At 35.6% G+C, this 24,440-nt stretch overlaps 1 protein-coding gene across 4 annotated transcripts in view; it reads left to right on the plus strand.

Moving 5' to 3' along the window:
* Window positions 1-24,440, plus strand: part of LOC115440688 — a 57,504-nt gene that overhangs the window by 22,671 nt on the left and 10,393 nt on the right. For 3 of the 4 annotated variants that reach the window (XM_030165103.2, XM_030165101.2, XM_030165102.2), the window contains exon 2: window positions 21,533-21,672. In XM_030165103.2, coding sequence (XP_030020963.1) covers window positions 21,533-21,672 — 140 coding nt within the window. Of the gene's footprint in view, window positions 1-21,528; window positions 21,673-24,440 lie in introns of all 4 variants that reach the window. The other variant, XM_030165104.2, reaches the window with a different exon arrangement.

Below are 24,440 nucleotides of genomic sequence, written 5' to 3' on the forward strand. Positions count from 1 at the left end.
CATTTAATCTTTACGATTCATTTAACCATCAGAAATAAAATCTGTTCGGTCTTCAATCTATGTTGACCTCATCTTCAGAAGTTATGTATGGTATTGCTACGTTCGTAGACGTATCATTTACCATCAGTCGAGCGGGATTTTCGTCTCATTTGATTGAATTAAAAATACAATTTAGTATCGTCCTAGCAGCGTAAGTTTGTGAAGTTAGGTTAATTATTGAGGTAATGGTTTACAGTTTAATGACTACAATTTTTTGTAGACGTTCATAGTGTACCATAATTAAAATTACCATAGCGATTTATGATTCCCAAAACGTGTTGACGTCAAGCCAGTCATAAAACCTACAAAATTTAAAATTATGATGGAATCCTGTAACATCGTCACCTAAAATACAACATGATACAACGTGTATGACGTTTACTAGCGGAGTACTAATTGATAATGGAAAACCCGAATGATGGTAATATGGGTACCTTTAGCGACGTATGTCGTATGCTTCGTAAAATATACGTTCAAGAATTCTCCAACATTTTCACATTCTTATTTTTTTCTAAATCACGGCAAAGTGACTCCACTACACCTCATGGTAAGTGGAGCGGGGTCCAGTAGAATGCCGACTGACGAGAGGGGATTACCTCTCGGTGGTCGACACAATTATGCCGGCCTGTTCGAACTGGATATACACAGTTTGATCCCGGAACGCGACACATTTACTTGGGCCACTGTGGCGGGTTTTAACATCTTGTTTACTGTGATCGCTATCTGGGCGGATATAAAATATATCCTACCACGTAGTTCCTGTTCATCTATAGCTGACAACAATACTTCTGGTCGAATTGATGTTTATCGGTGACTATTTACTATCAGGTGCATCTTTTGCTTATTCTCTTTTTTCTACCATAGATCTACTAACTTCAAAATATACGTTTGTGATACCACCAGGGGCCTTATTCTCTATCCCGCACGTTATTTTGACAGTACGTAACAAGCACGTAACACAACGCATCATGTTTAGGACTATAGAAATTTGGCTTACAGAATACCATTCCACGCACATTTCTCGAAGATAACATGACACGGCCGCGTTACGCGTTTACACTATCATACAGAATAAGGGCCCAGATCCGATTCCAATCTAATTTTTATACATAACTGTCACTGCAAGATTTATTCGTATAAAAATACGACGCGATATTAAAAATTCCGAATGATTTGATACGAGAATGCATTTGAATTCCCACAGCGGGAATAACTTTTCATGACAATTTTAGTTTTGTAGCACTATTTTTAGCTTGTGAATTCATCGCTTATGAAAAGTTTTGAGTCACGCTGTACTCTTAAAAGCACTTATAGCCATCTCAACTGGTACCGGCGTACACACTGTTATGTAGTAACCGCTTTAATATTGTTGATTTTAATAAGATCTACTGAGTCACAACTGCCTCGGTGACGTAGTTGTACTGCATGCGCGGTACAGCAGCGCTCTGAGGTCCTAGGTTCGAATCCCGGGTCGGACAGTGTATTTGGGTTTTTCTGCTCAGTATCAGCCCGGAGTCTGAAATTTGTGCCCGATATGGCGATAGGCTCGACTTCTATCACATCATGGGGCGGATCACACTTGGCGGAAAGTGGGTGCCTTGGTTGCGCCTCTGCATACCCTTTCGGGGATAAATGCATGATTATGTGTGTGTGTGTGATCCAGAAAGCTTAGTAATTTCTTTCTTAAGGGACAATATCGCTTGTACAATTTGGGTTGTTATTTTTATCCACTTTTATGCTTTTGATACATTTTAACTGACGGCTTATTAAACAAAGAGAACTCTTCATAGTAGCGTTCCGTTCCTTCCGAGGTCAGCCGGTGTATTTGCATACAATTTAAAGAAGTATATTACTTAAGATTTAATTATGGTCTATCATGTTGGCTTTATCTTGAACTGCGCATTTATTTACAGCTTTACTAAAGTATTTATGATTAACAAAGAGCATTTCAAACTAGTTCAACCTCCAGCCCTTTAAATTTAGTAACTCATTTATCGATTTCTATTACTAGTATGAAAGAATTGAAAGTAAAATATTGTGGACCAACGTTATGCTTCACCTTGTTTGTTATAAACATGACTTGCCAACAAAGGAATCGAATGCTATGCCCGCGTATCGGTCATAAATTTGCAAGCAACATTAAAGTTTGTAAGTAATGTGACAAACATTTGACCCAAGTTGTAATATTAGGGCAAAATTACAGTTAGCGTGTTGAACGCTATCGATTTTACATGTAGCTGTTTGTTAGCTTTGATTGTATATAAATTAGCAGTTTGCACCATTTCTTCAATATAAATAAATATCGTTTCTATTTAAGACATGGACGTGTTCTACCATTATACATTCTGATATTCCTTCCTTTTTTTATCATTTTAGACATGAAGTAAGAACGTGCCAAAGCAATTATGGCTGTTAACATAGTTAGGGTTTGAAAGGCGCTCACGCTTTTAGTTGGGCGACTTTTTTAAGGATTCTGAAATATTTATTGGAATATTGCAAAGATTTTATTAAAATGAGTATAGTAAGTGTTCCAAAAATCTTAATAAATCGTATCAATTATATTTCTTAACTAAAAATGCCCATAATTTTTAAAAATATAATATTACAATTGGTATAATTTGAAGTTCTATTTTTATCGTTTTCTGAAGGAATATCTTGTTTCAGTAAAGTGGCAATTTTGCAAAACGTATAAATAAAATTTAAAGCTAAAAATATATACATATCTTCAATCATGAGAATGAGGTACTTTCTTCTTTATTACCATATATTTAAGATTGTTTTTATTTCTACTAAGTGCGTCCAGGTTTATAAAACGTATTAAGTTGAGTCCGGGTGTTAACCATAAATTCTATTGTCAAAATAAAACAAATTCATTTTATTTCCCTACTTGCAAAGAAAGGATCAAAGGCTGATCCTCAGTAACTGCGGATTTGCTATATTTTATAGTACAGAATATCGTGACGAAATATTTTATACCGCTATATGAATAATATTAAATAAACCTTCGATATCACTGTAGTAATAAATTTTGAATGTTAGGAATCGTCGATGTGTTTATTTGTTCATTGCTAACGATGTTTTGCAGAGAAATGTGACACGATGTTTTGATGTAGGATCGGGATTTCTGTTAATGTTATCTTTCTTAGATTGCTTAATTTTCGTAATTATATTACGGTACATCCAAAGACATGAGATGTTAAGTCTTATTATGTCCAGTTGTTACACTGGCTACAATGTTCTTCAAATCAGAACATAAAATTGACTACACACTGCTACTTGGCGACAGAAATAGACATCGCGGTGGTACCTACCCAGGCGGACTTTCACATATATGAGATTTAACACCAAAAATGTTTCATCACAATCAGTTCTTCATCGACTAATTATACAGCTATCTTTATTTCCTTTGATGGAGCTATTTTATGAACACGGCTTAAGAACCAGACAATACCTTTCGGAGTCACACAGACATAGAACACGCAGTTCTTGGCCCGACGCCCAGTGCCGACACATGAAAAAGCGGTTAAGTACTTGGCCACAGTTGTAAATGAAAGCTTTAAACACTTTGGATAGATGGTAAGATTGTTGTATTTAACGTTAGTGCTGCTAACAATCAAACTCCCGGTGGGCTAACCGAAGCAATTCTTGTGTGCTCGGTCTTCGCACCGAATGCACGCCCATGCACGGGGGAATATTATGCCGCGACTCTAGGGACATAGTATGTGTGTACTTCTTTGTTGCCAAATACACATTGAGGCCTATAAGGGTTCGCGAACATCTCCTCTCACTCTCGCTTCCAACTATTCTAACAAAGCTCCTCCTCCTTCCTCTTCTCTTTATCCCCTCCCTTCTTCCTTCCGGGCCCCGTAACCGAATAGCTGCGGGTTGCCAGCGTACCGTCCGCTGGTACCCTCAGTGATAGCGGTAGAGCTCACCAAATCTTCATTGGGACTGCCGTGCTTGCTAAGCCGGGGGATCGCTTGTACACCGTTAGCAGGGTAACCCGAGCGATAACCGCGGCAGTTCCCAAAAAAAAAAAAAAACTCCCAGTGGGCAACGGGTTGGCTGTGCCATTGGCATTGCTTTAGTTTAGGGCGGCGGATTCTGCTTAACACTAGGCGGATCGCTCTATCGTTTGCCTATTAAGTCAAAGAAAAAAAATTAAAATCTATATTGCTGTGTTTTGATTTGGAGTACACGATAACCTAATTGAGAAGAGGTTTCCCGAGACGTATGTCCGCAGGTTCAAAACCCACCGCCCTGTGGAATGGGGGCGTTTGGAGAATTCCACCACGGTATCCCCTGCCTGTCGTAAGAGGCGACTAATAGGGGCCACGAAGGGGGTCGTCGGCGGGCAGCAGGGGGCTGTCCGCCCTAGTGCATTTCTGTGCATCTTTGCACATTTGTCGGTTAACCCCCGGGTTGGACGGCAGTGTACACACACTACACAGTTGGCCTCACGCTGCCGTAGACGCCGAGGGCGTCCTTCGGTGCGCGGGAGCTTTTGAGCCCCCCCCAATAGGAGACGGGCCGCAAGGCGGCACCGCGCAGGGGCGGCTGCGGTCGCAGACTAGACACTTCAACGTCAGAGGAAGCCCGCAGCCGTCCCTAATGCGCTGAAGAGGGCCACCGCGGAGTTTTAGCTGGTAGGCCGTGCATAGGTTTAAGTTGTATATAGGGTTAAGGACTCGGCCCGGCGGTCGCCCGAAGGTCGTCATCAAATCCGGGCGGCTCAACGCCGGGCCGTAAGGCACGGTTACCCCAGCATAACCGCTCAGTCGCCCCCCACGAAGGCTGGACGGTAGTACAAAGGGACTTTCTGCGCGAAACCAAAAAAAAAAAAAAAAAAGTTCAAAACCCAACGCACCTCTTTTCCTTTTTTTGGCAACGCCTTTTGAAATTTATGTGTCTTGTTTATGAATTTATCAATCACTTTGAAGGTAAAACACATCGTCAGGAAACCTACATATCTAAGATTTCTCTACAAAGAATTTTGAAGATATGTGAATCCTGCCTATCTACATTAGGCTAGCGTAGTAGATTAAGGGCTAAATCTAGTAGTAGAGGAGACCTGTGCTTAGCAGTAGGTTATAAAGGCTGATATATACTTTTTTATTATAACTAAATCTGGATTAATATTAGAGTATCGCAAAAGCCGTCGCCTTGTTACCGAAGATGTACGACACAAAATGAATAGTACTAATGTTGCGTTTATATGGTAAATAGCTGTACATATGCTAATAAACTTCATATAGACGGGTAAAATGTTTTACTAGTTTAAAGCACATTTACCCGTTAAAGTCAAAATAACACGAAACTACGGTACCACAGGGAACTTATGTATTAAACGCGTGAATAATAGGTAATGATATTGTAACCTATTTCTAGAATATTCAAGAATTCCCTCGGGACTTACAGTTTATGGGTAGCCAAAACGCAAATTGAGGGTGTACACGCAAAATGGCACACAGCCCAGACGAATTTGTATTGTGAAGAGAATCTCTTGAAAGGCAATCATTATTTGGAAGAGTATTTGGCATAACACCAGATAATCTAAGTGTCGATAACCCCGAGATCTTAAAAGGCGGAGAAAATCTCCCTGTTTCTCGGTTGGATCGGACAAAGTATAATAGTTTGTAGCCAGTGTAACTACTGGACGTCATAAGACATGTCATGTATTTGGATGGCGAGCGCAGTGGGATACCAAACAATACTTTGTAATTCAAAAAGTTGGATGGTGTTTGTGCTGTTTATGGGCGGTCGAATCGCTTACAATCAGACGAATGACAAGCTCTTCTCGTCATTCAAATCAATTTAGAAATTTGATACTGGGTTTTTATGCTCAGTATCAGCCCGCATTTTAAAATTTGTGATATGGTGATATATGCCCCACTATTTCATCATGAGACGGAATACATGTGGTGTTTGTATTGTTTTGTTTTCTAGGTCATAGGTTTTCATATGCGCAATGGTGTGTTTCATATTTTTGCCCACAACAGTTATAAGCCAACCAGTGTAAGGGCATTATGAAACTTAACATGTGGACTACATGTTAAGTGACTCAAAATGATGACCTTAGTTCAACGGCTCAATTGTAATTCCAAGATTTTAGATTTGCTTTTAATTATGTGCAGTCGTGATGTTTACGATTATGCGAACAACTTATCTGTCTTATCAATATTACTTCTTAAAATCGTGGTCCTCACCATTAACGCATGACATCCTCATCTTGTCAATTAGCTTCTAAGCTGATTCATGCCTCATTGCTAAATAACGTTTTTCTGCGCTGTATTACTTCATCAAAGTTTAATAAAGTTTAATGAAAGGGAAAGTTAGCGCTTCTTGGGTCGATAAAGTTACAGAACCGAAGTTTATGGTTATATAAACTGCTATCATGCTGTAATGTTGAATAAAAGATAGTAGTAGAACTAGTGTTAATGTCAATTTAGGAATTGGTCAAAATTTAATCCAAATTCATTCAACGGTTTACGAGTTTCTTGAGAAACATCTTCAAAACCTTTCGCATTTATATGAATTGATCGCCATTCTCCTAGTATAAAACGTCAATTATATGCAATAATTTTCACACCTCGCATGCGGTTCTTGAATGGTCATAAAAAGTTGCCCAATCTGATCACATAAGCGAGGCAACTAGTGTCCGCTTTGCACAAGACTCGCTCCAAGAAACTTGCTACAAGAAACTCGCTCCGTCGAAATAAGGTTTGACATAATATTTACTCTACTCACCCTCTTAATGTTGGGGCCAAAACTATTAGACCTTAATAATTATGTCGGCAGTAAAACACTTGCAGAAATTTCGAGTTTTAATATCACAACAGCGAAGCGACGACAGTTACTGATTGTAGGCAATATGAAAACTTTCAACAGTCCCTCAACCCATTTGCATTTGTTGTCAAATGAGTTTCTTGTCCGGAATTTAGTGTGCTTTGCCTTTGAGTAATGTATTTGTTTATCATTATTCGTTATGTAATCGAATGATTGTCTTTGAACACAATGATTTTTTTTAATGTTATGTATTATTATATAAAGCTGAAGAAATATCTCTTTAGATATTTCTTAATGTCTTTACATTTATGTTATCAGTGTTAGCTGGTACTGGCGGTTTCACTTACGCAAAATAACCTTCCTCAAGCAAGAGTTTGACTACGTAATTTTTCGGAATAAAAAAAGTAGTGTATGTAGTGATAACTCATCGATATTTTAGGAGTTTGTCTACGTATGCGAAGAATCCCTTCCCTTTCTTGAGCATACGATATCTTCACAATGATCTTCCACATTGATAATATGAAACACGACATAGGAATTAGCTACACATTTGAAGCGAAGATTTTAGGAAAATACATAATATTATACAACTTTATTTTTCGCTAAAAAGAATCGATAAGTAACGATAACAACATCAAAGAAAATAGACAGTGAGCTGCCTTAGAACAAGTTTGAGTAAAGTAAAAGAAAAAGTTACGCAAGAAGCGGAATGGCCTAAGAGAAGTCCAGGTGAATGTGTGTATGTATGTAATGTTTAACTAGATTACCTGTTCAATAATGTATGTTTATTGAACAGGTAATCTAGGTAAGCGGCGATAGCCTAGTAGGTGTGGAACGGACTGCCGTGACGAATGTCCGTGGGTTCAAATCTTAAGGGCACACCTCTGATTTTTCTAAAATTATGTGTGCATTCTTTGTGAATTATTACTTGCTTTAACGGTGAAGGAAAACATCGTGAGGAAACCTGCATACCTGGGAAGTTCTCTATAGGAATTTTGAAGGTGTGTGATATCTACCAATCCGCACTAGGCCAGCGTGGTGGACTAAGGCCTAATCCCTCTCAGTAGTAGAGGAGGCCCGTGCTCAACAGTCGGACAATATATAATACGAGGCTAATATTATTATTATAATATAATGTATGTTTGCTAATCATCGTCTGTTTACCTGGTAACCTAATGCTATACAAGGTTTTGCTTACAACTTCGGCTGTGCAAAAACCTTTTGCTGTTATAAAGGTTCTTAAAATATTATACGCTGTATTTTGCTTTCGGTAGATTTTAAAATTACTCTTAATAACTAAAATTAACTAAAATCGATTTGGATTTACTTGCAGTGTAATTCTTAAATGTAGGATAAATGATATTCGAATAAAAAAAAGCTATTCTAATCTTTACTGTTCTTTGACAAATCTTGGAATAAAAAAATTCAATTCCAGTCTTTTTCTTTAACAAAATTGTGAATAATATTTTGTCGACGTGTGATTTAATATCCCCGTCTCAAGATGTCCGCAAGAAACATTTGTAATAAACTTGGGCCAAATGTTGGTGCACATTTACTTTTTGTAATGTGAAGACGGCACGCTTCGACAAGTCTCGTAGGCGCCGCGCACTGCGGTAAGTTGAACACGCATGCGTCGTGTTTACAAATGAAAAACCAGCCTTATTGTGTTAAGATAAAGTATAAATTCGAATAATAAAGTGACGTGTCACTGAAAATTCCGCTCTGAATCGAGGGCGATGATTGAAAAAAACGTAACACGATATAAATGTTCGAAAAACTTTGTATGGTTTAATTGTATTCATGTTTATACATTGCGGTAATTTTAATTATATCGTGTGAGTCGTTGGCCTGATATTGTTTGCATGATTGCTTTATACTGGTCTTTATCGAGTTATATCACAGGGAAATTAGAAAAATATAATACAGTTGGCAAAAAAAAAAAAACAAAAGCAAACCACATATTGTGTCCTGTGAAAGAGTTTCTCTTATTACCTATTTACATACATGACAAATGGTTAAGGATATACTTTCATTACTGAAAAGTATATTATGTACAAAAAAAATTTGCTCCTTTTTTCCTTTTCAGTGGCAGGCAGAATCGTAAATACAAATTTCGCAAGCTACTTAAGATTCCATGTTATAGGTGTAAGGGATATGCGTATGAGAAATATATCAAATTGTGACAATAACCAATGCTTTAATAAAAACAAATAATTAAATATTTAATTTATACTGAGATGAAAAACCAAGTATCAGTTTACCCGACGAATTCGAACCCAAAACTACAGAGCCGAAGGTGTACCACGCACCAATGGCGAAGGGTGAAATTTTCCAAAACGGAACCCGACACAACATAAAGGTACCTAAGTGCATAAATACGGTCTGCAAATCGTTCTGATGATAATTAGATTCTACCTAAATTCTGTATAAAGGGAAGCCGAGAGGAATTGGATTATATGCATCCTTCGTCACTGCCACGCACGCAATACAACAACGCTGCCAAGGGAGTTGAGACATAAAGTACCATAATATTATAGTAAACTAGTTGACCCGACAGACGTTGTCCCGTCTTAACTATGAATTTGCAGCGCGCATTCTGTCAATCGCTGACAGTTATTTCAAACAATTATATAAAATTAATACTTTTGTTATATAAAATTAATACTTTTGTTAAGTTTTAAATTGTCTAATTTTCCTCGCAATTCTTTGAAATTTTTTTCTTTCATAATGAAAATTCGCGCCGCACAAGATCCTGTATCTGAATTTAAAAAAATCTTTAGAAGTCCGTCTGTCCATCTTTTAAATATTCCCATTGGCATTTAATACCAATGTTACATTACCAAAAATGCGATCAATATTTACAAACTATTTGTAATTCAACTCAGTATTTTCTAAATTTTATAGAGGTACGTCTTAGTGAATATTTAATAGTAACAAACTTTTTACGGCAGCTCTCCTTTTAGTTATAGTAATAGGTAGATACAATTTGTAGTTTTATTAACCTAATGATTTTTTAGGTTAACGCGACTGATAGACATGGAAATAAAACATTTTTTGGAATATATCGCGGTTGCTTTGTTATAATTTTTTTACATAGTAGAAAATACTGTGATAAAATTCGAAAAATAGTTGTATTCTTGTTTTAGAATTTTCAGTTCAATTTTATTTACCCTTATACTATATAACTTGGATCTTTGAAACTTGGATGTGATGATTTTCAAAAATCTTTACATATACTTCATAATTTGATATGCCGTAGTCGGTACATTATAAATATTGAAGAAAAACTAACTGATGGTCTTTATTAGAACAATAGAAGACAAAACACCAGTTTTTAAAATTTTGTCTGTCCATCCTTTTGCCACAAAAAGTTACCTCTGTAAAATTTACTCAAATTACAACTTCCCGCAAACTATGGCGGTTTTAATCCTGCGTTAAATATGCTGTGTATACATCCCTTAGTTTCCTGTTACGGCTCCCTTGGGAAAGTCCTCCCTTGGGATGCCTACAATATGTATTTAGTTTTGTCCTAAATAGCTGTTTTGTATTTCTGGTGTTTGGCCTCTAACCTTCGAAAATAATAAAAAATGACATTTTTGTTGTCTTTTTAAGGAAATTTCTTTATGGTCCAACAGTTTGTAAGTCTTCGCAAAGAAGAAGTAAGAGAAGTCTTTAGTTTTTTTAAATTTATTGCATATATAAGGGAACTGTAAAAAAAATATATTTTCAAAATTAACAAAACAAAATGACAACACTATCGTTTAGTAACTAAATAATGAGAATATTTTATGATTTTATTACTTGTACTATCACTGTCTAGATATAAAATTATTCTATGAAACTTTACATTATGAATTCAGACGACGAGCGCAGTACAGGTCTATGCTGTATAACGTAATTAAAAGTTCTGGGTGGAGCTTCTAGTCTTAGGCTTGCCTTTCACCTTCAGGTCATTTAGTTGCGAATTCTCGACGAGTTTCTTTATTCGCAGTGATATTCAAATTTACTTTTATTTTGTCTATATTATGACGTTTGTGTTGAGGTAATACTGGCTTTATACTTTAATAACAATATGAGCCCTGTATTATATGTCCCACTGCTGAGTGCGGGCCTCCTTAACTATTTAGAGACTTAAGAGAAGATTTAGGCTTTAGTTCAATACGATGTCCATGTGCGCTTGCTTTCCGAATTCTAATGTGGAATTTTTAGGTACGTAGTTTTCTTCACGATGTTTTACTTCACAGTCAAAGTTAAGAATAAAATTATTGATAAACAATACACACTAACTTAGAAGTCGGAGCTATGTGTTGGATTTTGAGCCTGCGAACTTTCGTCTGGATGATTTGTTCCAATACCAACTAGGCTATCGTTTACACAGCTTTTACTTTAGCTAGTATTTTACATTAAGAAACTGATTCTAAACCCGTCATTAGTGTTAAAAGTATTGAAATGTGTTTCGTCATTGCGTGAACTATCCGAGGGGCTAGAATATTATTTCCAAATATAGTTGATGGAATTCTCGTGTTGATGCGTAATGGATTGAATCATATCGTGAACTACTGCGTCATTTTAGTTGAGTGTTCGAGACGTCGCATTGTTAGGGAATGGGCAAACAGTGTTGACTTTGCAGAACTCTGAATGGTGCACGCTTGCTTTCTAGTGCTCTTATTTTTATCTATAGATTCTTTTAGAATTGTATAAAATATGAAATGAGTAGAGATGTTATCCAAAACTTAAATTAGAAACATTGGCTAATTCTGATGCTGCAGCAGGTACTTTCGATGATTTATGTGATATCTCAGAATTTAAGTCATTTCATATTACTATATTTGTTGTATACTTAGACCTAAGTTATAACCAGCTACTGGATGTAATAAATACGTTTTCGGTAAAAATCTACGCACACAAATTACACGATCTCTCTCAAATCCAAATAAATGCTTCATTTATTGCTTAACGACAGAGAAGACAAATCATAATCATTTCTACCAGAAAGTTATCTAGCCAGAGCAGAATTCATATTATCTTTGAAATTGAAAACCAGCTATAATTATTCTGATACGCTATAACAAATAGGTACGTCACGAACCGTTCTCGGTAGTACATTTTCATAATGATATTCATACGTTCTGAAGAGTTTTGGACCTCGATCGCGAGCATTGACATGATATTTCTGTAATTCGATGTAGTTCTTTAGAAGAATATTATGAGTTTTGAACGAAAATGCTATGAATTTTGAAATTAAGTTTCTAGACAAAAAATTAAGAAAATTTAGTCAATAGCTAAAGAAAAGGATTGAGGATCAGGAACAATAGCGCCCGTAATAATAAGGCATTTTGAGTAAGGCGTAAAAAAAGTGTAGGTTAGAAGACTTCAATAATAATTGTTCATCTATACATTAAAGTGTAAGATAAGACTTGCTACTCCTTTTTAAATGCATTGCGTTCATAGGAGTATGAAATTTAGCATGATTTGAAGTTCGTAAAGGAGTGCAAAAAAAATTAAATAATATATAATATGTGTTACAAATGTATAAAATTCGATGGTCCAATTTCGAACTCTGGACGACTATTAGTTATGATACTTGAAACATAAGATGTAAGGTTATTTGCTTTATAAAATGTCAGTCATACTAAACCAAACACGTTTACGAAATTAAATATTGAGACCAGAAACATAAACTTACCGAATTATGCTTTGGATTATCGTTTTCGTTAACATAATTAAATTTATAAAGAAGTCTTAAGAATACGAAGATACTAATTCAATTAATCATTAACTTAACCCTATGGTCGCTTTATTCATAACTCCGTTTTTAGAGCGCAACAGGCAAGGGTCAGGGAACTTTCTTTTGTCTACCTCAACATAAAACATCGTACGCTTTATTACTCTGCTGCAGTCCGTAAATTATAATTTTAGGTACTTGTATGATGTATTTCATAATATTATAAAATATTGTATTATAAAAAATAGCTTCCGTTTTAATATAAAAATTAGTTTCCTTATTTATGGGACTTTGTCGTGTCCTCAGACTATATCAAACGTTAAAATAACAATAGATTTGGATAAAATTCGGTAGCTATATATTATCAATGGTACTTTTTATCTCGTATTGACATTAAAATATTTTTATGACGGTATCTGTGACACTTTTTCCTATAAAAACACTGAGTATTTGACATATCGAGTGAGTGATTCATTCAGAGTCGTACCGGTCAGTTGGTTGGTAAAATATTTGTTAATGTTTTTCTGTAGTCAGTGATAGTTCTTCCTATTTTAATTAAAATTGCTTCAGTAGCCTAAGAGTCGCTGTTCCGAAAAGTTTGTAGTGAGCCTTTTTACAGGAACTAGGATAATTCAAGCGAAGCTACGATCAAAAAATAGTTTGAACTTAAAAATATAAATTTATTTACGATAAAAAAAATTACCACTGAAATCTTTTAGTGGATTAAAAATTCTTAACCTTTGGCAAATCACAGTACACATCTTAGCCCTTTGGTATATTATTTTAAATATACCCCCTTATTCATAGACGTTTTTTATCTAAGGACGGAGTAAAGCTGTGATAACAAGTATGTTTCTTGACCATATTGAGATCTTAATATTAGCTAATCACAACGGCCCTATGTCTACGCCCTGCGAAGGCTGCCATACCGTCAGCACTGAGAAACAGACATGTTATCACAGCTTTACTCCGTCCTTAGATAAATAACGTCTATGAATAAGGGGGATAGGCTTTGACACATATTTAGGTAGGATTAAATAAAATAAATAAAAATAAAATGCTTTATTCATCACGTAGGCGAACATAGTTGCACTTATGATAAGTCAATGTACATGAAAATATTTAATTATTACTTCATTAAATTAGCTTATATAAACAAAGACAATTTATATTGAAAATTAAATAAATGAAAAATATAGTAAACAAAGAAACCAGCTCGGGCTGGCAGGAAAGAAGAAATAAAATGTGATAATGATGTATATATTATATGCTGTCTAGCACTGAAGACAAAATAAATTTCTACGTTCAGACTAGCCTCAGGAAGTTAGCGTCATGTTGCGCTGACGTCAGAAACACACGTGCTGCAAATTTCGCGAAAATCGCAGCAGTGGAGTTAAAAAATTACGTTGGTTTTTTGTTTGCATGCGACGGGTTGCAAAAGATAAAATGCACAGTATTTTTCGTCAAAACAAAATGTCTAGGTGTAAAAGAGTTATTGACATATTTGTTTATATAAATTAATTAACGTGTAAAATATTGATAATTGCCGATCATAAGTAGTAAGTTATAAATTAACTAACTGCATGTATTTACGTTTAATGCATGTGTATGTATGAAATTTTTAATTTCTTTAGAGTATTTAGCTTCTTGTCAAACGTGGTTTTGTAGCCTTAGTTTTTCCACCGATGGCGCTTTTATTCAAACCTTATTGATATTTTTGTCTTGTTTGAAAAAATCACATCCTTTTTAGTAATTGATAGCAAAATTAATGATAATCACCATTACATGCTAATGACAAGACTACGTCAATATTTTAATTTTAGCAAAACCATGACTATTCATCAAACTTGTTAGCTGATTTCAATGTAAGAAAGTACAAAAAATTGCACTTTGCATTGATTCTTTCCTGGCACCAAACATTGTGCGTGTCACACGCGATAATTCATAATTATAATCACTCCACGCAACTCCAACTCTTATAAATAAAGACATAAGAGCTGTAGTCCAAAAACAAATTTGGCTACAACCTACCTCTTTCGGGGCCAGTTATTGGTGGTTAAATTTAATCTTTGGGGTGTGAAACGGAGCCCGTCGGATTTCTTTATACAATGCTCGTTATTCTTGTTAATTAAATGAAAGTAATACCTAGTAAAGGGTTACAAATGTGTTATATTTCATTTAAATGAAAGCCATTTGAGTATTTTGACTTTGAATCATAAGATTTAGGAAGTATTCATAGGTAGTAAATCTCCCGACTCTGCAAGTCTTTGGATAAAATATTGGAAAAGACGGTATTAATTTTTTCAACTATACATGTCACATTTGTTTATATAGTTGCTTCTCTAATTTATGTATCAGTAGCTTTCGTAGAGTAGCCTTTACCACCTAGGAGTAATGCAGCTTCGTATTAGTGAAAATTTAAAATCGGTTTAGTAATTGATGAGATTTGCGCCTTAAAGCAAACATTGTTTGGTATTTCACTGCGCTCGACATCTTGAAACAGGATATGTTAAGTCTTATGTCCAGTAGTTACATTGGTTACAATGTTATTTAAACTGGAACAAAGCATTGACTGCACACTGCTGCTTGGCGGCAGAAATAGACATTGCGTTGGAACCTACACAGGCTCTCCCATATCATGAGCGACATACCACCAGTAATCATTTATCATTTTGATCCTTCTGCATTAGCCAAACCGTATCATATTGCAGCAGCAAAGCGATTAATGTGGCATGTTAGTGCACAACTAACCAGAACTTGTGTTCTCGGCTTGTTTACATCATGTGTATAATCCGCAAATGCTTCAGCGTTGGTTCATATCATCCACTGATGCAGCTTTGTAGATGATTGTAGATGAAACCAGAGCTATGGAATTAATCAATTCTCACTTTTCCAACATTTGAACCAGTCTGATCTTTACATCATCAATTCAAAGGAACAATTTAGACGTAAATCATTACGCTCCTTTCTTAATGAAATTCGTTCTTTTAAAACTCAATAAGTCTTTACTGAAATTCTTTCTTTTGGAGGTCAATAAATCTCCAAATTGAAATTGTAATCTATTTAGAAGGCCTAAACATCTAATATCGCTTTCCTTGGGAGCAATGATTAATGAACGCAAATGATTCGAAAGGACCGTATTAAATATCCCTTAGTCTTCGATACGAAACTGACTGAAGATTTTACTGATAAATGAGTTTACCCTACAGTCTCATACTATGACCGTCTTAGAAACGTTTTGGGCAATTTCAGTTTGTATTGAAAGTCAACTATGTCCACTAGACCGTTCAACACCGTCTTATATAGTCTCATACTTTTAAATTCAAAGAATATTGTTTTGTCTGATACGTTCCTATCACGGTCATGGTGTAAGACGGTGTAGTGGCCAGACCCCTTAATTGTCTTTAAATGTATCATAGGAACGTATTGGGCATTTTTTTGTATTCTAAAGTCCACTGTATCCACTAGGCTGGTTAACATCATCTATTATCCCGGTCTCATATTTTTCAATTTCAAGAATATAGTTTTGCTGATACGTTCCTGGCACGATCATAGTATGAGACGTACACCGTCTCATACTATGATCGTGCCAGGAACGTATCAGCAAAACTATATTCTTGAAATTGGAACTGTAGGAACACTTCTTAATGTGACTTTAAGTGTAAGTTTCTTATGTGACATGGAAATTACGTATCAGAGTCCATTATCGTAAGACTTAATGACCTCATATCAGATTATCTGAAACACGACATCTTAGTCAACTACGTAGTTATTGTATCGGTTATTAGGATTCAGGGCTGAATTTAATAAATATGAATTTCAAAGTTGATTCTATAATTAATATTTATAACAAAATAAAAATTGATTTAGGATTTAAATATTGAGTTGTTCCTTATTCTCGTTGATTATATTATGATCTCTGGAGCAGGTTATTCTGGGATCATATCCCAAATATACTTTGTGTGAGTTTTTTTTATTGTTCCAGGCCATATGGGACTCAAATTTTAAATTTAGATGATTCACTTTCTTTTAGAATAGAAACACAAAATATTGCCCAACCTACGCATTGAACTGTAGTGGTAAATAGCCCAAATGTAACTCAACCAATGGTTTTAAAACTGAATGAACTTTACATAGATCGATGGTGACACACTAGTTCAATAGCTCTTCAAATCTCTGTATCAGAAAACAGATAGAGCACGATAATTAACCATGCTACTTTAATAGGTCAGAGTTGAGTACTGTGACCTAAATGATCTGTTGATGCTACTATTAGATAAGTGGTAAAACTACTATGGAGTTCATCTATGTCTGTATCTCCCGTGAAATACCTCCGTGCACATACATCTGCTGTTCATGTTACTATTAGATAAGTGATAAATCTCCAATGGGGTTTACCTTTACCTATTTCTCCCGTCAAATTGCTTTATGCATAAACATTCGAAGATGGTAGGTCTCTCGTACGCGCGGTACCATATGGATAAGTATCTGTATTGTCTATTTTTACACGCTGTTATTGAAGGTTTGGAGAATATTATATCCCGTGTTGTTACTGGGAATTATGAAAATATCCAATGTCAGAATAATGTGCAAATAGCAATGATATACAAAGCTCGGTAAGTAAAGTTCTGCACGGGGTTCCTACTAGGTAATCAAATGAATTTGAAACTTAAAAAATGTATTGCATTTTATATGAAAGAAATCGTGGAAGTAGTAAGAAATATACTTTCGTACCCAAATCCATCACGACGTACAGGTACGTATAAATAAATAAACATGCTCTCGTCTTTTTCACAACGTGTGACAACGGTAAGTGCTGCTCAAAGTGACAGTTTTACGGCACCGGTGGCGAGCTAAATGTTTTTTAGATAATAAATTCTTGAGGAAGCTTCATTGACTAGGCAAAGTGTAATAAAGTTCTCGACGTTATGTCACGTTTAGTAAATAGTAAGGCAGGCTTATTATAAGAGAAGATACAAGGGTAGTGGAAGGTTATTTTAAAAGTCTATTTTAATTCGAATCTTATCGTACTTCCTACTAATATTATAAATGCAAATGTTGTAAAAATGTGGATGGAAAATAATGGATTTTTTAAATAGATGACGCTGGTGTCGTATAGATATCGTTTTAAATGCTATAGTGTTTTGGGGAGTTTTGTAGTGGGAAAGGCTCTTCACGCGGGCGAAGCCGGTAGCGACGCCTAGTAATTAATAAGTTATTGCATATTCACCTATAGCATATTTTATTATGTTTATAATTGGTATTGTAGTTACAAAAATAAAAACGGATGTGACCGCGGTTACATTTATTTGGCAGGCTTAGCACTAAAACTGCAATAGTATACCCAACTTTAAAAATCGAAATAACCTAATAGTCAAGTTATATATCTACAGTTTCTGCGAGTATCATTTCAAAAGCCTTTGTTAGGGCTCGATCGTCAGTCAATATCTCTATGTAGACAAACGGACAATACGTATCGATGACCCACTTTCCGGATGTGTCAAATTGTGATCTATTGACCGACAGCCTTCATAGTGCACCGGCTGAGTCTATAGACCGTGATTCAATTGTTGACTAGAGAAAAATGTGTAGTCTTTTTATTTGTTTTAACTAGTCACTCGCCTGATAGGGGATAACGTTCTGCTTTCAAGGTCCTGGAGGAAAGTTGGCAGGGGATATCTGAAGGGAAATGTGGGGGAAGGAGAAGGAACCCTCTTAGGGTGTGAGGAGGGAAGAAGGCCAGGAAATGTTCGCAAACCCTTACAGGCCTTAATGTGAATTGGCAACCGTGAGGTCTACACGTTTAATTGTGTGTCTAGGGCCGGGACAAATGTCCTGTGCATGGCCGTGCATTTAGCATGGGGACCGAACGTACAAGTATTGCATCGGAGGGCTAATTTTAAATAATGGTAGCACCATCCAGAAGCCAAATATCTAGACATCTAGGGTTCCATAGATGGAATGATAATAGATGGACAAGGGTTCAATTTTTGTAAAGAGGGAAATATTTTATAACCACAAGATTTGATCTATAAATATAGTTTATGAAAAATCGACCAAGTCGCTCGCCTAGTAAGTAAGACGATTGTTTTTAAACAGTCATAACGTAATTCAGTGGCTGGTTGTAGGATATATTTTATATCCGCCCGGATAGCAACTATCGTATACAAAGTGTTAAAACACGCTATAGTGGTCCACGTGTGTCCCGTTCCAGGATCAGCCTGTGTATATCCGGTTCTAACAGGACGGCATAATTGTGTCGATTGTTGAGGGGTTATCATCTCTCGTCAGTCGACATTCTATTGGATTCCACTCCACTTTCATCATGGCAATGTGATCTTACTGTACCTGTACAGTAGGATCACAATGCCGTGCCCGTTCCAAAAAAATATCAACGTAGACGGAATCACTGGTCAAGTTTAAAAATAAAATTTCTTTCATTTAATTTTTACATCAATTTATTTTCAATAGTAATTAACGCTTATCCGTCTTTGAATTGTGATATTTAACTGCAAGGTTGTATGAAAAAAGTTAACGGCTTTTTATTTATCTACCACATAAATTTAAGAGTTAAATTTTTTAAGCCATTTTCATATTTGCCTAAAACAGCCGAATTCTTGTGAACAAAGGTTTATCATATTCATAAAAGTTTTATTATGTCTAGAATTTTAACGTAATGACGAGTAATTGTCTGAAGCGCTTATAAACAGTGGAAAAATCAACTAAAACAAACACTGCGGTGAATCCATTAAATACTTTACGTTGTGGTTTGTTTTGACAACATTTTTGAATAAATGCTCCCCCGCCACAAACTATTATTTATCAATAACTAGCTGACCCGACAGACGTTGTCCAGTCTTAACTATGAATTTGCAGCGCGGATTCTGTCAATCGCTGAAATTAACTTTTCTTAAATTTTCTAACGTTCCGCTCAACTTCATTAATTTTACTTTCATAAGATCCTTCTCCTCATAATAACAAACACACCAAAAAAAAATTTGTGAAATCAGTTCAGCCGTTCACGAGTGATGGCGTGACCAAGGGAAATAGGGATTCGATTATATATAATATATGGATAGTTGATTGTCGAGTCCACACGTTTTGACTGAAAGCATTACAAGATGAATAACATAAGATCTTTGAATAGTCTACCTACTTTTGATATTTTAACGTGGGTATTAGTTACTAATCCGCACTAGGCCAGCGTGGTGAACTAAAGCCTAATCACTCTCAATAGAAAAGGGGGTCCGTGCCCAGTAGTATATAATACTAGGCTGATTATTGTAAAGGATTGGAAAGGAATTTTGACCCTACAACCTCTAGGAGCGAAATAAATCGCTGGTACGCAATTGCAAAGTCCTATTAATTTTTACTTACTTTGCAAAAATGAGGTTAAAAATTTTCATATCGGTAAAAGTTATGAAATACTATAATTCATAGTTCCCTCTTTACTTATCTTTCAGGGTTATTGGAAACTTTCACTGAAAAAGATTTAGAACCATATGATATACGTAATTCAATTTCCACAACGAATATAAAATAGAACCTTGTAATAGTGAGCCAGCGATAAGCTGCTTCAGGGATAAATCCCGTAGCTTCTAACTACAAGGTATAATAGCTAAATAGCAGTAATTGCAGAATAAATTTGCACAGTATTGCTGACTTTGGCCACCGCACTTCCAATTTGTCGTTTACTTAATCCAATAACGTAGCCCAAGTTCTAAATTGATATGACCTGTATTAACTAGTGAGGTCGACTACCTCATAAGGTATTTATCGTAGGCCGCTCTTTGGGGGATTAAATATTATTAACTTAATAAAGCCAAGAAATGGCTGATAAGGAATAGATGAAAAAACAGGTCACGTTGATTATACAGTTAATATAAAACTGACAGTGGCTTCATTTACCGTTGATTAGTTTAGCATTTAATCACCTTTTTCATGACTTGAAGTGTTACAGACCATGTGATGCTTCTCAGTTATTTTGCTGTAATGTGAGTCGGTTAAATGTTCGAAATGCTTTTCTGTTTGTATTTTCAAAATTGTGATAAATTATTTCGAAAATTTAGTAGAACTACGTGTTAAATTTAATCAACAGCTTGTATGACTAGGTATTGTAATGTAGCAAATAAAACAACCATATTTGTATCTCATGCCGCCATTTTGCTAAAAAATCCCTCAAATTGTTTATGAAAACTAACTTTTCATTGCGCAGTTGAATCGCCATTTACGTGTTTTTAATATCTCCGGCCAGATTCAAAATTAAAACGCAGCGAAATAAAATAAAAAAGGAACGTTCCAATCTGCACAATTTAAGTGCAAGCGAACAATAAAGAATACCATTGTGTAATAATTCTGCATCATCCGCAAGAATAAGTTATTCCCGCCTACGTTTTAGCTGTAGATTTAGGCCAGATATTTTCTTTAGATTGTCACCGGGCTGATATAGACTCTCATTTATTTATACTTGGTTTATTTTCCTTTGATTTGTTGGTTGTTCGGATTTTAATTTTGGCTTGAGGTATACATATTATTTGATTGTAGCAATTTTATTTCCGTTTTTGTTCGAGCATTTGTGCAATTTTGTTGGTTTTGTAACAGTGCATAGGAAAGAAATTTAGCTAGCTATTCTTTCATCTCAAAAATATCACATCTATTGAAAATTGCTGCGTAAATCGAGGTGAATAAATGTGTTGTAGCGATTCTTACTGTTGATAGTCGCACCGTAATAATGTAGTCTGATTAGCCGAAGGGTTGAAAATACTGATCTTTTTTATCCATTCAGAAATTATTCAAAGACAACGTTGCTTGGGTATTAATATACAGGATAATTTTAGCATTGCGTTACTAAATGAAACCATATATTTTATTTTACCATATTATCATTTAGTAACGCAATGTCAAAATGACCCTGTATGTGTTGTGATTCTGAGTGCAATTTTTATGTTAATTGAATTTAAAAGAATGGTTTGTTCCAGGCAGTTCACTGGCATGTGACGCGGGCGCAGTGAGCGGCATGCGAGGCGAGCGCTCCAAGCGGGCAGCGCTCGCGGCGCTCGCAGCGCTCGTCGCGTTCGGCCTGCCGCCACTCGGCACGGCCGAGCTCGACCACGCTGTGGCAGGTAATGTCCTTCCTGTATCTATTTATTTCAAGTTGATCAAACAATAACTGGTGGTAGATATCTCATATGTGAGAGTTCGCCTGGGTAGATACCACCGTAATGTCTATATCTGCCGCCAAGTAGCAGTGTGTAATCAGTGTTTTTCGGTTTGAAGGACATTGTAGCTAGTGTAACTACTGGACATAATAAGACTTAACATCTCATGTATCAGAATGGCGAGCGCAGTGGAATACCAAACAGTTGATGATATCAATCGCAATATTACAATTTTTTTTGGGTATTTAAACATTAATTTGTATGTGGTCTAAGTGTTTTACTACAAAAATATTTTTTGCTAACCGCTGAACATAGATTGCACCAAAGTAACTTATCTGTAACATTATACTTCTTTCTCATAAATAAAATACCAACTCCTAAGCTGTCTAAGTGGCTCGTGATTGATGATACGTCAAGGAATAAACATATCTCGGGCTTTAACGCTATTTATCTTTCTGTTCATACTAAGGACGTTCAAGTTGGCGTTAAATAAACAAATACAGATTTCAGACGAAAGCATTTTACAAGATAAATTTTCTTTAAGCTAAGACCGGTATTTTCTGCCAACCATCGTCGAGATAGGCAAAGTATCTTGCTCGTCATATCAATCTATTAAATACTAACATATTAAGGACTTTTTCCATAATAGTCAATTAAATGTTATCAGACAATGCTGAAAGCAGTATTTTGTTTACCATTAATATGGATGTTTGTCTTTGTATTTAATAACCTCATATTATAATGGACCAATAGTCTTTACTCTGATAGTGAAATATGCCTTAAGTGTACACACACATTCTTCATCGGTTAGGATCATTTTAACTTTCTAACTACTACCAGATCCATTGTCATTCACCTAACCGAGCTAAGATCACTAAAACCATAGTTATTTCTATAATTCCACCTCACTGTCCAGTCCTATTTAGATCAGTCCTTTGTGTGTTCGCTACTAGGTCAAGAAGGTCAATTCCTATAAATATTATGATTAAATTCCAAGCAGTAGGGTCTCGTATTTTAATCAACATTTCAAAGTCTTCCTTCCCATCTATCTAAATAGCTTGGTGACATTCTCCTCAGAGAGAGGGAACATAATGATGTCGTTTTAAACGAATTCCTTCGAGGCGATGGTTCAATGGATAGTATTGTACAAGATTAGTTCGATCGTGTTTTTAATTTGTAAACGGATGTATATTGATCATGTTTCTGAGTGTTGAAACTGTAGGATGTTAGTTAAACTGTAGTTGATGTATAATAATAATAATATTTTCTTGGTACTGTATACTGTTCCACTTCTGGGCATGCGTTTCTTTTACTGTCGAGAGGGATTAGGCCTTAGTCCACCACGCTGTCCTAGTAGGCTCTTGGATAATTTCTTAAGTATGCAGGTTTTTTCACAATGTTTTCCTTCACCGTTAAAGCAAGCGATAATTCACAAAGTATACCCACGTAACTTTAGAAGTCACAGGTACCCTTGGGTTATGAACCTGCGGACATTCGTCTTTACAGTCAGTACTACTCCCAACTAGGCTATCATCACTTTTTTTGTAAACTGTTAGATAATTTACAAGTTATAATCTAACGCCCGTATTCATAAACGTTTTTTTATCTAAGGATGGAGAAAAGCTGTGATAGCAAAGTCTGTTTCTCAGTGCCCAACGCCACTGGGAATCAGACATACAGCCGTTGTGATTGGCTAATATTGAGATACAACAATATTAGCCAATCACAACGGCCCTATATCTACGCACTGCGAAGGCTGCCATGCCGTCAGCACTGAGAAACAGACTTGTTATCACAGCTTTACTCCGTCCTTAGATAAAAAACGTCTATGAATAAGGGGGTAAGTGTTTTCTTGTACCTTTTATATAATACACATATATATGCATAGTATGTTCAGCTACGAATCTGATAGTATGTCGCTTCTGTGTAAATGTTTCAATAATTTAACCATTCAAATTACATATTATATAGGATTGAAATAGATTTAGATCGTCATTGTTCAGAAACTTAGAACTAACTTGGTATTGCATCTCTGTCAAACAAAAGTAATTGTCTAAAATCGACTTGTTATCACGTATTGACTTAACATCCCTGTTCTACTCTGTATTGTGAAAATTTTAAGAAATTTGCTTACGTTTCTAAGCATTAAAGAATACTCTATTACTTATTAAATAAGAAAGTCACTAGAAATATGCTTTTTAAAAAACATTTTGAATACGTGACTACATTATTCTATGCTATTTTTATTCGAACCTAAATCATATTTGAAATAAATTTCCTTCCAACCCAAATAGAAGTAATGCTAGAAGCTCGAAAATTGGAATGCATTTGAGTGAAATTGTTTTAAAGATAAATGGCTTCGATTATAGCTTCCGAAAATCCAAAGGTTCGATTCAGTGAAAGCGAGACTTTCCAATGCCTAGGTTCTGATGTAATACCTTGACCTATCAATACAAGTTTAGGGCTATTACTGTCTGTGTACTTAACAGAGAAATCGAGTATTTATTAGAAACTAGGGCGAGTTCTTTTATTTTCTCTGGAAAAGAAGAAAAAGTATGGTTTAAGATCGGCTTGATGTAGTTCTGTTCAATTTACTATTTTAATTGTCATATTTAGTAGACCACAATTTATGTTTTGTTAACTAAGCTGTTAACTAAGTTGTTTTCATGCCAGCTATTATCATGGTAAGGTACATTACATCAAAAATTTTCTAGACAGTAGTCACTTTATCG

The sequence above is a fragment of the Manduca sexta genome, chromosome 20 (genome assembly GCF_014839805.1).
Source record: "Manduca sexta isolate Smith_Timp_Sample1 chromosome 20, JHU_Msex_v1.0, whole genome shotgun sequence".
In the NCBI taxonomy this organism is placed as follows: Eukaryota; Metazoa; Arthropoda; class Insecta; order Lepidoptera; family Sphingidae; genus Manduca; species Manduca sexta.